This window comes from Ursus americanus, chromosome 3 (assembly GCF_024610735.1).
Source record: "Ursus americanus isolate L20-20 chromosome 3, mUrsAme1.1.p, whole genome shotgun sequence".
Classification (NCBI taxonomy): Eukaryota; Metazoa; Chordata; class Mammalia; order Carnivora; family Ursidae; genus Ursus; species Ursus americanus.
Window position 1 is genome coordinate 97,857,477 of NC_142129.1, and position 12,116 is coordinate 97,869,592.

Here is a 12,116-nt window from a genome sequence, read left to right on the forward strand (position 1 = left end):
ATTACTGATGACTGGAGCTTGGCTAAGTTTCCGACACTCTCTGAGGCCCAGTTTCCTCCCGGAGGACAACGGCTCTACAATATCCTGCTCACAGTCCTCCTTTTAAGGGAGAAACTCTTAGTTTAAACAGGTGGCTGCTGTCTTCTGGGTCAAGTTTCTCTGCCTTGCACAGATCCTATTCCAGACCGAAGTTCAGGTGCCTGAGCAAACCTCGTCCACCCAGAGATCCCTGCCCGTGGAGACCATGGGGTGGGGGGCGTTTTGTCAGAGAACTAACATTCATCTTTAAGCACCAAATTGTTATTTTTTATCATTTTTATGGGACGCTTTCTGAAACACATTGATAACATCCCTGATTTAAATGGAATTCTGGCCAATAAATCAAAAAGTTTCATAAAGTTAAAGGACAGTAGCAAGAGAAAAGATCCCCCACTTTCCCTCCCTTCTTCCCAAAGGAATGAGCCAGTGCGTCCGTCCTGACCCCACAGCCCGGCGGCCTGGCGCTTGAACCAGGGGCGCGTGCTCACCTGCTTCGCAGCTGCCTGGCTTGGAGGTAAGGAGCCCCGCGTCAGCACTGGTGGGCTCCCGGGGCCGCAGAGCTCGGGGAAAGGGTTAGGGATGGCCGGCAGAGACGAGGTTCGGAGCTGCTGGTCTTCTTCCTGCAGGCGTCTGGGAGGAGAGACACAACCGCTCATTAAAAGTTTGCTGTCGCTCCCCGACGCCATCCAGCAATCCCACGTCTGGGGATGTGCCCCCCAAAACTAAAGAGGGGCTCAAACCGGTACCTGGTTCCCAGGGTCACAGCAGGACTTGTCACAACAGTCAAACCCAAGTGTGCACGGATGCATGAACGGACACACAAACGTGGTCCAGCCACACAAGGGGACACGATTCGGCCACCCGAGGAAGGGAATTCTGATACACGCTACAGCCGGGGCGATGCTTGAGGACACGGTGCTAGGTGACATAAGCCAGTCACAAAGGCACATGTATGATTCCACCTCTGTGAGGCACCTGGGATCGCCGAGCTCCTAGCTAGGACAATGGACACTGCTGGGGACCGGGGTGAGGGGAGCGGGGAGCTTCTGGTCAGGGGTAGTTTCGCTTCCACGAGATGAGCAATCCCAGAGGCACACACAACACCGTATATGAGACACCAGGCACCGGTTCACTCCACAGCTGAGATGCTCGGTTTCATGTTACGTGTATGGTACCAGGACCAAGTCTTGGTGTTTTGTTTTCTTTTGTTTCTTTGAAAGCTGCCATTCTCAGACTCAAAGGGTCCAGGTTCCCTCACTCATTAAACATCTGAGGGCACTCACATCACAAACTCACATCACAAACACAGGCCTGTTCCAGGCGTTCTCTCCAAGCACCTCATCGGTTTCGTTGATGAACACCGACGTGTGAAGAGGTTTTGTGAGTAAGAGCATCTTCAGGAGAATCACGATTCCCAAGGCCCTTGAAGTGAACACTTCTCCAAACACATCAAGCCCTGGAAGAGCTTCGTGTGTCCTCATCTGCCTTGTGGAACGCGTGTGCCTGTTTATACAGCAAGGCTGTTGACCATGAGCGCGCACTCAGTGCTCCGTGCCGCTACCCTCCCCAGAGCACAAGAGCCCGTGTTTGCGTCTCCCCAGAAGCAGCCCTCAGCACCCCACTTCACAGCGCAGAGCGTGCGCCACGCTGCCCTCAGGCACTTCCTCCCAAGAATGCAAAGCCCACTTGTCCTACAACTAAGCCAAACACACACAGTGAGATGAATCCAATGCAATTATGAAAACAGCAGAAGAATCAAGTTCAAAGTCAAAGCAGAGCCAACTGCAAAGCGCCCCTCTGCTTCCTGTCCCCAGGGCTGTGCTGGTGGCTTCCTGCCCACACTGCCAGGCTCTCCTGGGAGCGGAGGGCACCACGGCGGCCCAGTGTCTGGACGTCTACCCGCAAGAATGGAGCACAGGCTGAGCCGGCGCTCAGCGTTCCCGGTCCCTGCTGACACTATGCCTCAGAAGCCCTTGCGTTGGCTGTGTCTTCCAAGAATTTCTGAACTCCTTTGACAGTTCAACTACATGAAGGATCCATCTGCTTTCCTGGGAGTTTAGCCACTAGAAAAATACACCATGATCATTTTCCAGGTTCTCTGTTTACCGACTGATTCTGACGCTGCCGGGGCCTGCCTGGCCATTCCCCGGGGACCAGGACGCGCCCACCTACGGCACGCGTGCTCCCACGGCAGGAAGGAGGTCCGTGCTGTGGTGTGGGATGGCTCTTCTCTAGCGGCTCCACACATACACAGAAAGCGGATGTGAGCTATTAAGAAAGCCCACTCTTCCCATACCAGCCTCTGTCGTGGCAAAGTGTCCCTTGTCCCACAGAGCCAGAGAGCAGGAGATGCGGCCAGGCCTGCTGAGTATATTCCAGCCCCAGACCACTAGCCAGTGTCCACCCTGAAGCACAAGAGCTTTATTATATACAAGATGCCAACGTTCTGAGGTCCTAGTGTAAGGATGGATTCGTGTCATTACGTATTTGTCCACACCCACAGCATGGGTTCGACACCGACAGCAGACTCTGGGTGCTGACCACATCCATGCAGGCTCGGCAACCGTACCAAATGTACCACGTGGTGGGGGGTGTGGATAGTGCAGGAGGCCGTGCATGTGTGCACAGGGAGTATGGGAAATGCTCCGAAACTTCTCTCAAGTGTGCAATGAACCTAAAACTCATCTTTCAAAACTAAGTCCTTATTTAAAAAAAACCAGACATTATGCTAAGTGAACAAGGATTCCCTTCCGCTGATACAGCCAGAACAGGTAAAGCCACAGCCACAGACATGCAGCTGGGTGGCTGCCAGGGGCCATGGGAAGCAGCAGCGTGGAGACACTGCGGAATGGGTAGCGGGTTTTCCTCTGGGGGGGTGGGAAACTTCTGGAACTGGGTGGAGGTGGTGGGACTATAACCCTGGGAGAGTACTAAAAATGCCTCAATTGTACACTGTAAGTGGTTAATTTTATGTTATGTGGGTTTTACGTCAATAAATTACTCTTAAAACTCAAAAGGAAAAAAAGAGTCCCACGTCGACTTTATAGCAGTGCACAAGTACCATCCGAAGCAAAACTAAGGGTCATTACACGGAGCTGGAGACAGGCACAGTTTGGAGGCTGCGTCCCTCCACAATCACCAACTGAGACGTGAAAAGGCAACGAAGATGCAGGGATGTCGGAAGTCAGGGATGGGGAGGAGAATGGCAGGCCCATGCTCTGCAGTCTGCCCAGCTGGAACACGTCTGCTGCCCTCCACTGTCCCTGCAGCCCATTCCCTCAGGATCGGAGGGCCCAGTGGTAGCCTCTTCCAGAAAGCCTCCTCTGCCTTCCCCAGCTTCTGCTCTGCACCTATCTCCGTTGGCACTCCACACCCCACTCCATGGGTCTCACACACAGTACCAGGCCCAGTGGGTCTTGGGCTCCTTGGGGCCCTTCAGGCCGGGTTAGCATCTGCACTTCCCACTCACCAGGTGTGGGCCAGTCACTACCCCCAGGGCCACCACACCACCCACCTCGAGGGCCACGATGGCCATCGTACCAGCTAACAAATGAGGATTCAACAGACTATACATAGGAAGTGCTCAGCACACACGGGAAGTGCTCGCTTACAAAATCAATCTTTGGGTATCCGATATTGGTCACCCCATTCTTTAAATGCACTTGAAGGTAAGAAACAATACTACTTATGTGAGAGAAGGGAGAAGAGGCGAGGCCTGAGGCCCAGCGTCCCCTCTGCAGCAGGGAGAGTGTCTGCTGTCCTGTGGTGCACGCCTGCCCCATGCACCCTCCGTGGGACTTAGTACAGGTAGCCCCAGGGCACAGGGCTAAAGCTGGCCCAAACTTTAGGCTCAAGGGCTCCAGGCAACTCACCAGCCCAGGCCTTCTGGTCCATCCTCTGCCCTGACTCCACTTCGGGTACGGCCGCTGTGACCCCATCTTCCCAGGGGCCTCCCACTCAAGGCTTCCATGAACACATGACTGACAGACCCCAGACCCAGAGAAGCGCCCAGGAGGAAAGAGCATCTCCTTCCAGACTGAGCTCCGCAGAGGCCAAGAACACAGGGGTGATGCTCCGGAAAGCAGAGTAGGACGTAAACACCAGGAGGGGGAGGGAGGGAAGCGCCAGGAGCCGAGAGGCAGCTGACCACGCTGCAGACAGCTCTGTGCCTACTCTGCCGTCCCGAGACAGAGCAGGCTACCTTGGGCAAGAGAGTCACCTGTCTGCACAATGCCGGGGATGTCAGACCAGAAAGAGCCTCACAGAAGTTTCTGGAAGCAGAGAGGGCCCCACCCCCCTCACAAGGAAAGGAAACAAGATTCCCCAGAAGATGCAGTGCTGAGGAAGGAGCAGCCACGGGCACTCCAGCCTGACCGAGGCCCAAAACGGAGGGCACCACAAGCCTCACACTAGAAAGGCCAGGGAGGCAGGGAGGCCTCAGTCCCTCGCCCCCTCCCCACACCTCCAGCCTCACCTGAAAACCTCCAGGGCCCACCGGGACCGGGCAGTAGCCTCGGAGAGCTTCTCAGCTTGATTTCACAAACCTCTCCCCCAAGAAGGCCCATGATGCCTTCAGCACCTGTCCGCTCACCTCCCGGGCACTCGAGACAGGGCAGAGGCACACTCAACTCTCCATCCCTCCCCCTTCAAAATTCAGGTGCAGACAACTCCTGTCTGCCCCCCTCTTTATCGGGTCAGAACACCACGGTCTCTAGGCTGGTCCCTGAAACAGCCTCCAAGTCGTCCGTGCCCTGCCCGCAACCCCCACCCCGACACCAGGCTGCCAGAACCATCTGCCAAAACCCAAACCCAATGTCCTCACTCGCCTCTTCCAATTCTTCCCCGAGTCTCCCCTCCAATGGTTCACAAAGGCCTTCGGGATGTGGCCCCATCGGGATCTTTTGTTTACCCCTTCCGCTGAGGTGTGATACGCGGGAATGTGTGTGACAGGGTGTGACATTCGCACACGTATGACCCATCACCAGTCTCGCTTGCCAGACATACCCACAACCTGCCAACGGCCCCTCCCCACTATCTGTTGTGATCCTTGAAGCTCATCCCTCTCAGCAAGTTCTCGGTCTACACCAACTATTGGGATGTGTGGGCTCTGTGCTGCGGGAGATCCCTAGGACTTGCTCATCTTGTAGAAACGACACTTCGGATGCTTTGTCGCCTATCTCCCGACCCCCCCCCCCCCCCCAGCCCCTGGCCTCTACCATTCCCACTCTCTGCTTCTAGGAGTGTGACTACCTCAGATGCATCCCTGCGTGCAATCACGTGGCACCTGCCCTTCTGCGGCCAGCTTAGTTACTTAGCATGCTGTCTGTGTCGCCCATCAGTGGATGAATGGATAAACGCAGTACGTACAATGGAGTATCACTGCGCCATGAAAAGGACGGAAATCTTGCCACTTGCGACAATGGTGATCACCTCTTCTGCTCACGAAATCTCTTTTCCCACCACTCCCCCCAGCTCCTACTCACCCCTCGACACCCAAATCAGAGATATGCCACCTGCAAGGAACCCTCCTCCGCTTCCCTGAAGCCCCTCCTGCCAGGCCCGGAACTTCCAGAGGCTGTGTCTCCTCCTCCAGTGAATCCCTGGGGGAGTCTGGGCAGTAAGGCCCTAGGGCCCTCAACAGACCACTTGGTCATTCCTTCATTCTTTCCAGAGCATTCTCTTACGATGATTTCCCTCCCCCTGGCACCGAGCAGGGGCTCAGGGGACGTTGTCAGAACTGAACCTGATACCAAGTCCAAGCCCATGGGGCCGAGCTGGACGGAGAAAATGACCATACGAGCAGAGAGCACGATTGTGTATCTGCCCTCGGAGACGAGACCCTCAAGGCCCCGGGTCCCACCTGACGGCGAGGATGTGCACAGGCTGGGAACGCTGCGCCTGCAGGGACCTTGTTCCTGAGGGTGGCGGCTGGCTGCGGGCGTGCTGGCCGTTCTGGAGCAGGGGCACCGTCTCCGACTGCATGCTACAGGCCGGGTACAAACTCTCCAGCGACGCATTCACATCGTTCACCAGGGCTTCCAGATCTACGTCATCCTCTGGGCGTGAGAGGCAACAGCGAGAAAACAGAACAGAATAGAACTTTAGCAGCAGCGAGGGGTGACAGCCACACGGGCATCTTAGGGATCAGGCCCCCAAACTCACAACCGTTTGCACAACTCGGTGAAGGCCGAGGAGCATAACTGAGAGTGTACATCCCATAAGAAAGCGGACGTAGTGCGTTTCTCAGTATTTGTGGATGTTCCACAGGGAACTCGGTAACTACAGTCCAGCTGCATTTCCGCGGTCTGCACAGACAGGACGCAGCTTTGGAGCCCCTGCCTAACTCACATGCCTCGGCGTGGATGGGCCACACACAGCCAGGGCCGCACAGCATGACCCCGCTGCTCTGGCCTCCGCTGGCCAGACCCCGGGAGGACACTGAGCCCTAACTAGATGAATCGGGACATCTCCCTTCCCCGAAATTCTAGAAATGAAAGACAGACACACAGGAACAGAATGGCACCCGACACAGACAGGGGCCCTGGCCTGCTCAGGGCTCCAGGAGGCCCAAGCCACGTCGATGGGCTCATGGGTGGTGGCTGAGGGAGCGTGAACCTGCTGACCTCCAGGGCCCTCCTCTGCCCTCGACTGGTCTGAGAGCTAGGGAAGCCTGGTCTTCGTGAGGAAGGCCTGACACAGACGTGGAGACAGCACAGAGAATGCCAGAGGGAGCAGAGAAAACAGGAGGTGTGACCTAGAGGCTGTGCTGGGAACTCTGACGTGTCCGCTTGGCCAGGTCAAACGTGATTCTAGATGTTTCTCTGTTTTTTTTTTTTTTTTTTGAGACAGAGAGAGTGAGCACACAGTGGGGAGGGGCAGGGAGAGTCAAACAGACTCCCCACTGAGCACAGAGCTAGATGTGGGGCTTGATTTCAAGACCCTGAGATCATGACCTGAGCCGAAACTAAGTCAGAAGCTTCACTGACTGCACCACCCAGGCACCCGTCTGTGAAGTATCTAGATGAGAGTAACATTTAAATCAGGAGACTCTGAGTAAGACAGATCGCCCTCCATAATGTGGGTGGGCCTTGTCCAATCAGTTGAAGGCCTTTAAGAGAAAAAGGCTACAGCCCCTGAGGAGGGAAAAATTCTGCCTCCAGACTTGAACTGCAACTCTTCCCCAGGTCCCCAGCCTGCTGGCCACCCTGCAGATTTTGGAAATGCATCTCCACAATCACATGAGCCAGTTCCTTACAATACCCCCCTCCACATACCTATAAATGCATGTCCCATTCGTTCTGTTTCTCGGTAGAACCCTGACTATACACCACTGGGAGATGTGGGAGCAGCTGGGGCAGGAGGCAGACACAGAGCCTGGAGATGGCAGCCAGGCTCCGAGAAGCCCAGCGTGGCTCGGGTCGCAAACCTCCTAAGGCGAGGCCACACTCTGGCTAGAAGCTCTGTAAGGCATAGTCCCCACAATTGCGTGCAGAAGCCACTCTGAGTTACTTTCTCTCACTTGTAACCCACTGCAACCCAACAGCACTGCTCCCCTTCTATGCGTTTTCAGCTCTGTCACTTTTCACAACATGGCAAACGTGAATGAGACCCACCTTACTGGAGCGCTGGGCAAGTCAGCTCACCCATGGGCCCACCTGCTCCTGTGAGTGACCCCCACTCAGCACAACGGGCTTGGGGCCCAGGAAAAGCAACCCTCACCAAGCCAGGGGCCCAAGCCCCTACCGGCAGGAAGGCAGAGCAGAGGGGTCACCGGCTGGGAACTTGCCCACCCTGGCCCCACTCCTACTATGGGCTCCACATCCAGGACACGAGGCTCATCTTTCTACTTGTCACCCCACAACCCCGAACCGTGAACACGGTGGAGCGACCCGCAGGGGGCTGGCAGGAGGAAGCTGGTCATTACCCTGCTCCGTAACAGAGCCTGGTAAGCGTGAGGCAGATGTTACTTAGTACATCTGTTTCACTGACACCTTACGACACAGTATAAACCAGCGACCACTAACTGGTTTATAGCCGAGCAACGGACCTGCACGGGTGGGGCGCCTCGCCCACCATCACACCCAAGCGTGAAGCAGCGAACCTCAAATCTGAAAACAATCTTTGCAGACACAACTTCGACCTCACCGGGTATGTGCTCAATGCACGAGCTCGCAGACCTTTCCGGAACTTGCCCTCCCTGCTTCTCCCAATCCACACACACGTCCTGGATGCCTGTGCTTCGGCTTCCCTGTCTCATTAGGCAAAAGGGCACAAGAAGAGAGAGAAAAGCAAAACAATGACAAAAACCTGCCTGAGGAAGGATGGCTGGCATGGATGCCAAAGGGGCAGAGGGTTTGGGGGTGCAGGCGGCCCCGTGGCTACAGCCAGGGAGGGCGTGCGGTCGGCTGGGGGTGGGGTGTGGGTGGAGAACAGCTGTGGGAAGACTGAGGCAGAGGCAGAAAAGCCACAGACCCCCAGCTTCTTGACCCTCCAGGTAACGGTGCCAGGGCGGGGGGTCCGAGGAAGGCCTGGACACAGGACATTATACACAGTAGGCCTTAGATGGATCCCACTGGGTCCTAAGGAGGACGGACAGACAGACCAACAAGAGAGGATCCAATGCTTTTGAAATGGCAGGAACCAAGACCAGTGAGAGTTGTCTGAGTGGAGTAGGCGGGGTGGGAGGTGTGGACACCGACCCACATCCCGACTTGAAACCTGTGAGCAGGGCCCTGATTTCTTGGGGCCTGCGTGGGACGAGGAAAGATGCTGCCTCAACTTGGGTTATGAAGAGTCAAAGATTAATCCTGTGACAAGATACTAGAAGGACAAAAGTGCTGAATTAATAATTCATAATTACCATGTGATCAATAATTAATCTATCACAAGGAGAACCCCAGAGTCAGCAGGCATGTCTTGCTCAGAGTTCAGGGGCAGGGATGGGTGGGACGAGTGGGTCTCTTAGAAAATCTGGACCCCTGGAGGGAGAGGTACACACACACCCTTGTCCTCTTGTCTCCTGTCCTCAACTGTAAACTGAGGAAGCAACACTCAACAGGGACAAAGAGAAGAGGGCCGGCCACCACATAGGGGACTTTAGCTGTATATTTCATTGAGACCTTGGGGTATTCACCTTTGAGAACAAGTACAAGTCACACTGCAGTGCATAAGTCTGGGGCTTCAGGAAAGTCCTAGAATGTGTCCTACACTCCTATTTAGCTGCCACATAATAGTTGCCCGATTTGAGCTCTGTAACACAATTAAGCCCATGCTGCCCTAACTCATCCCGTGAATAACCCAATACTTCTCCCTTAATGACCATTTAAGAGTCAGTGAAGCCCAGAGCTCACGGCAGTTCCCGAGGTGGCCTCGGGTCAGGCCCAGCTGGGGCTGGGTGCCACGAGCAGGCCGGCCAAGGAGTGCCACGGGCCTGGTGGGGTTTCACCCAGCTGTCGTTTATACGTCCTCAAAATCAGGAGAAAACCCAGCTATTAGAATACACTGGCCACTGCTTCCACTCTCTCCTCCCTGGGAAATAGGCTCGCTGACAGATTTCTTCTGAGAACATGCAATGTGTTGACCCCCCAGGGGGGTTTTCACTGGAGTGTTATCTTTTCCCTACAGAAGCCCTTGGCGGCGCGCGCAGAGGCAGCCCATGGTGTCTTCCGTCCTGTCCTTCTGCTCCTTCTCGGGGCCAGCCAGGTCACTCCCATTGGGGCCACCCCTCTCTGCAGTCAGGCCACCATGCTTTCGGGAATGCAACGTAATCCTGACATGACTCAGAGTCAGTAGGACCGTAAAGGATGAAGACCCCATAGGGCAAATACAATGTGCGTCCTCAACACGCTTTCCCTCCCTTCCGAGGTGGGTTATTTATAAAACTCCTCGCTATGAATACATTTAATTGTGCAGGTGTTAGACGAAGCCAGGTCACTCGGCTAACGTTCAGGTAGCAGGCTGTAACCTCCATGAATCGAATCCAACCACCGTACCGCCAGGGACCAAACCTGCGTATTTTCCACAGCTCTTAGAGCAAAACCAAAACCTTGTAAAGAATCTAAAATACCCTTCTCTGGGGGAAAAAATCCTACTCTGGAACAAACTTTCAAATTTCTGTGGCTCAATTAGTATTTCATCTGTTTAGATAACAGAATCACTTGGGGGGAGGGGCGCCTGGGAGGTTCAGTCGGTTAAGCACCTGCCTTCGGCTCAGGTCATGATCCAAGGGTCCTGGGATCAAGTCCCGCATTGGGCTCCCTGCTCAGTGGGGAGTCTGCTTCTTCCTCTCCCTCTCCCTGCTGCTCTCCCTGCTTGTTCTCTCTCTTTCTCTCTCCCTCTGTCACATAAATAAAATCTTTAAAATACAACAGAATCACTTAGATTTCCTGATTTTCCCTAAACTCTGTTAAATTCCAGTAAGGACTAATAATGGAATCTTCCAAGCAGGGGTCTTAAAGGACTGATTCCAAGGAAGACACTTCTCCATCACATTCTTTTAAACCTTACTACACTGGGACGCCTGGGTGGCTCCATCGGTGAAGCGTCTGCCTTCAGCTCAGGACGTGATGCCAGGGTCCTGGAATCGAGTCCCGTATCAGGCAACCTGCTCAGTGAGGAGCCTGCTTCTCCCCTCTCTCTGCCCTCTCTCTCAAATAAATAAATAAAATCTTAAAGAAAAAAAAAGTACAACACTATGATATTACGGCAGGCACTAAGACATTGCTGAGGTGATGCTCGGTTCGTGCAGAAACACTTAGAGTGACCCGCGTCCTGTGTGTCCCGTGGTGTGTGGGACGCTGCACGCCTTCCCGCGCCAGCACCCCACACCTGTGAGAGCCGTTCTGCGGAGAAGCAAACACACGGGGCACGAACGAGGCAGATGCTTCTGGAAACGGGTGTTAAGACGGAGTGTCTATTCAGTGCAGACTTGATACCAACGTATTTCCCACAAGGCTGCACCCTGGAAGTCACACAAAGGGGAGGGAAAACGACTTCCCGTCACACGGAGTCATGCGGCTGGACCCGCAGCACAGATGTAGGTCAGACAACACGGCTGTAAATCACATTATTAATAGGTACTCTGCTTCCTCAAATAACCCAGGCCCAAACTGGACACTGACTTTGGTCCCAAATATTTGGGTAGCTCATCTGATCTCAAACTCACATGTGCCTCTGGCCTCACTGCCACAAGCAAACGGAGGCTGCTTTACTTCTAAAATAGATCTAAACTCATCGAAACAAACTCGCGTTGGCTCCTCGATGATTCGGGGTGAACATCTCCATAAGCCAGGCCAGGAGGAGGCCAGGCGCTCACCAGCTGACCACGGGCATGGAGGACAGCGCGGGTTAGAGGCGAGGCTCTGACTTCTAGCCCCACCTGGCCTCCTCACTGCACCCTGCTGGGCCCGCAGCACCACACAGTGTCCTCTCCAGCCGGGCAGGGAAGAGGGCACTGATGCTGAATCATTCGGCACCTCACAAAAACACTACTTTCCCGACGTGCACAGCGTGCATGTATGGACTGTCCGTTCTTCCCAGACCATGTGAGCACCTGTCACCATGCACCGTCTGCCTGCTTCTTCCCGTCTGCATACAGAAGGGAGGCTCCTAAGTGAGACGGGCCGGGAGCTTTGCTCAAGATGCTAAAACCCCAGACAGTGACAGATTATTACATATGAGCAGGAAAAAAAGAAAAAAAAAATCGATGGCACTGGTGAGGCTGGGACAGAATAGGACATAGATATCTTGGACTTGATCCTGCCACACTGCTCCTAAGATCCTTATAACTTCCTAAGCCCTAAGAGCAATGGGAGCATCTTTTGTTCTAATATTTGGTCTTTTTTGGTTCCTGAAATAGCTCCGGAGCTCTCATAAAGGTCAAAGCATCACCTTTTGTGTTGTAACATTCTGTTATTCATTACAAGCCTCTTTTTTTTTTTTTTTTTTTTTTAATTTATTTGACAGAGAAAGAGAGCGCGAGAGCGCCTGGGTGAGTAAGCAGGGGGTTGGGGCAGAGGGAGAGGGAGAAACAGACTCTCTGCGGAGCAGGGAGCCTGATGGGACACTGGACCCCAGGA

At 54.4% G+C, this 12,116-nt stretch overlaps 1 protein-coding gene across 3 annotated transcripts in view; it reads right to left on the reverse strand.

The window, feature by feature from the left end:
- Window positions 1-12,116, reverse strand: part of GRB10 (growth factor receptor bound protein 10) — a 177,974-nt gene that overhangs the window by 60,618 nt on the left and 105,240 nt on the right. For all 3 annotated transcript variants that reach the window (XM_045788518.2, XM_045788516.2, XM_045788519.2), the window contains 2 exons: window positions 5,900-6,095; window positions 528-669 (listed from right to left, as the gene is read on the reverse strand). In XM_045788518.2, the coding sequence (XP_045644474.1) occupies window positions 528-669; window positions 5,900-6,095 (338 nt within the window). The remainder of the gene's footprint in view (window positions 1-527; window positions 670-5,899; window positions 6,096-12,116) is intronic.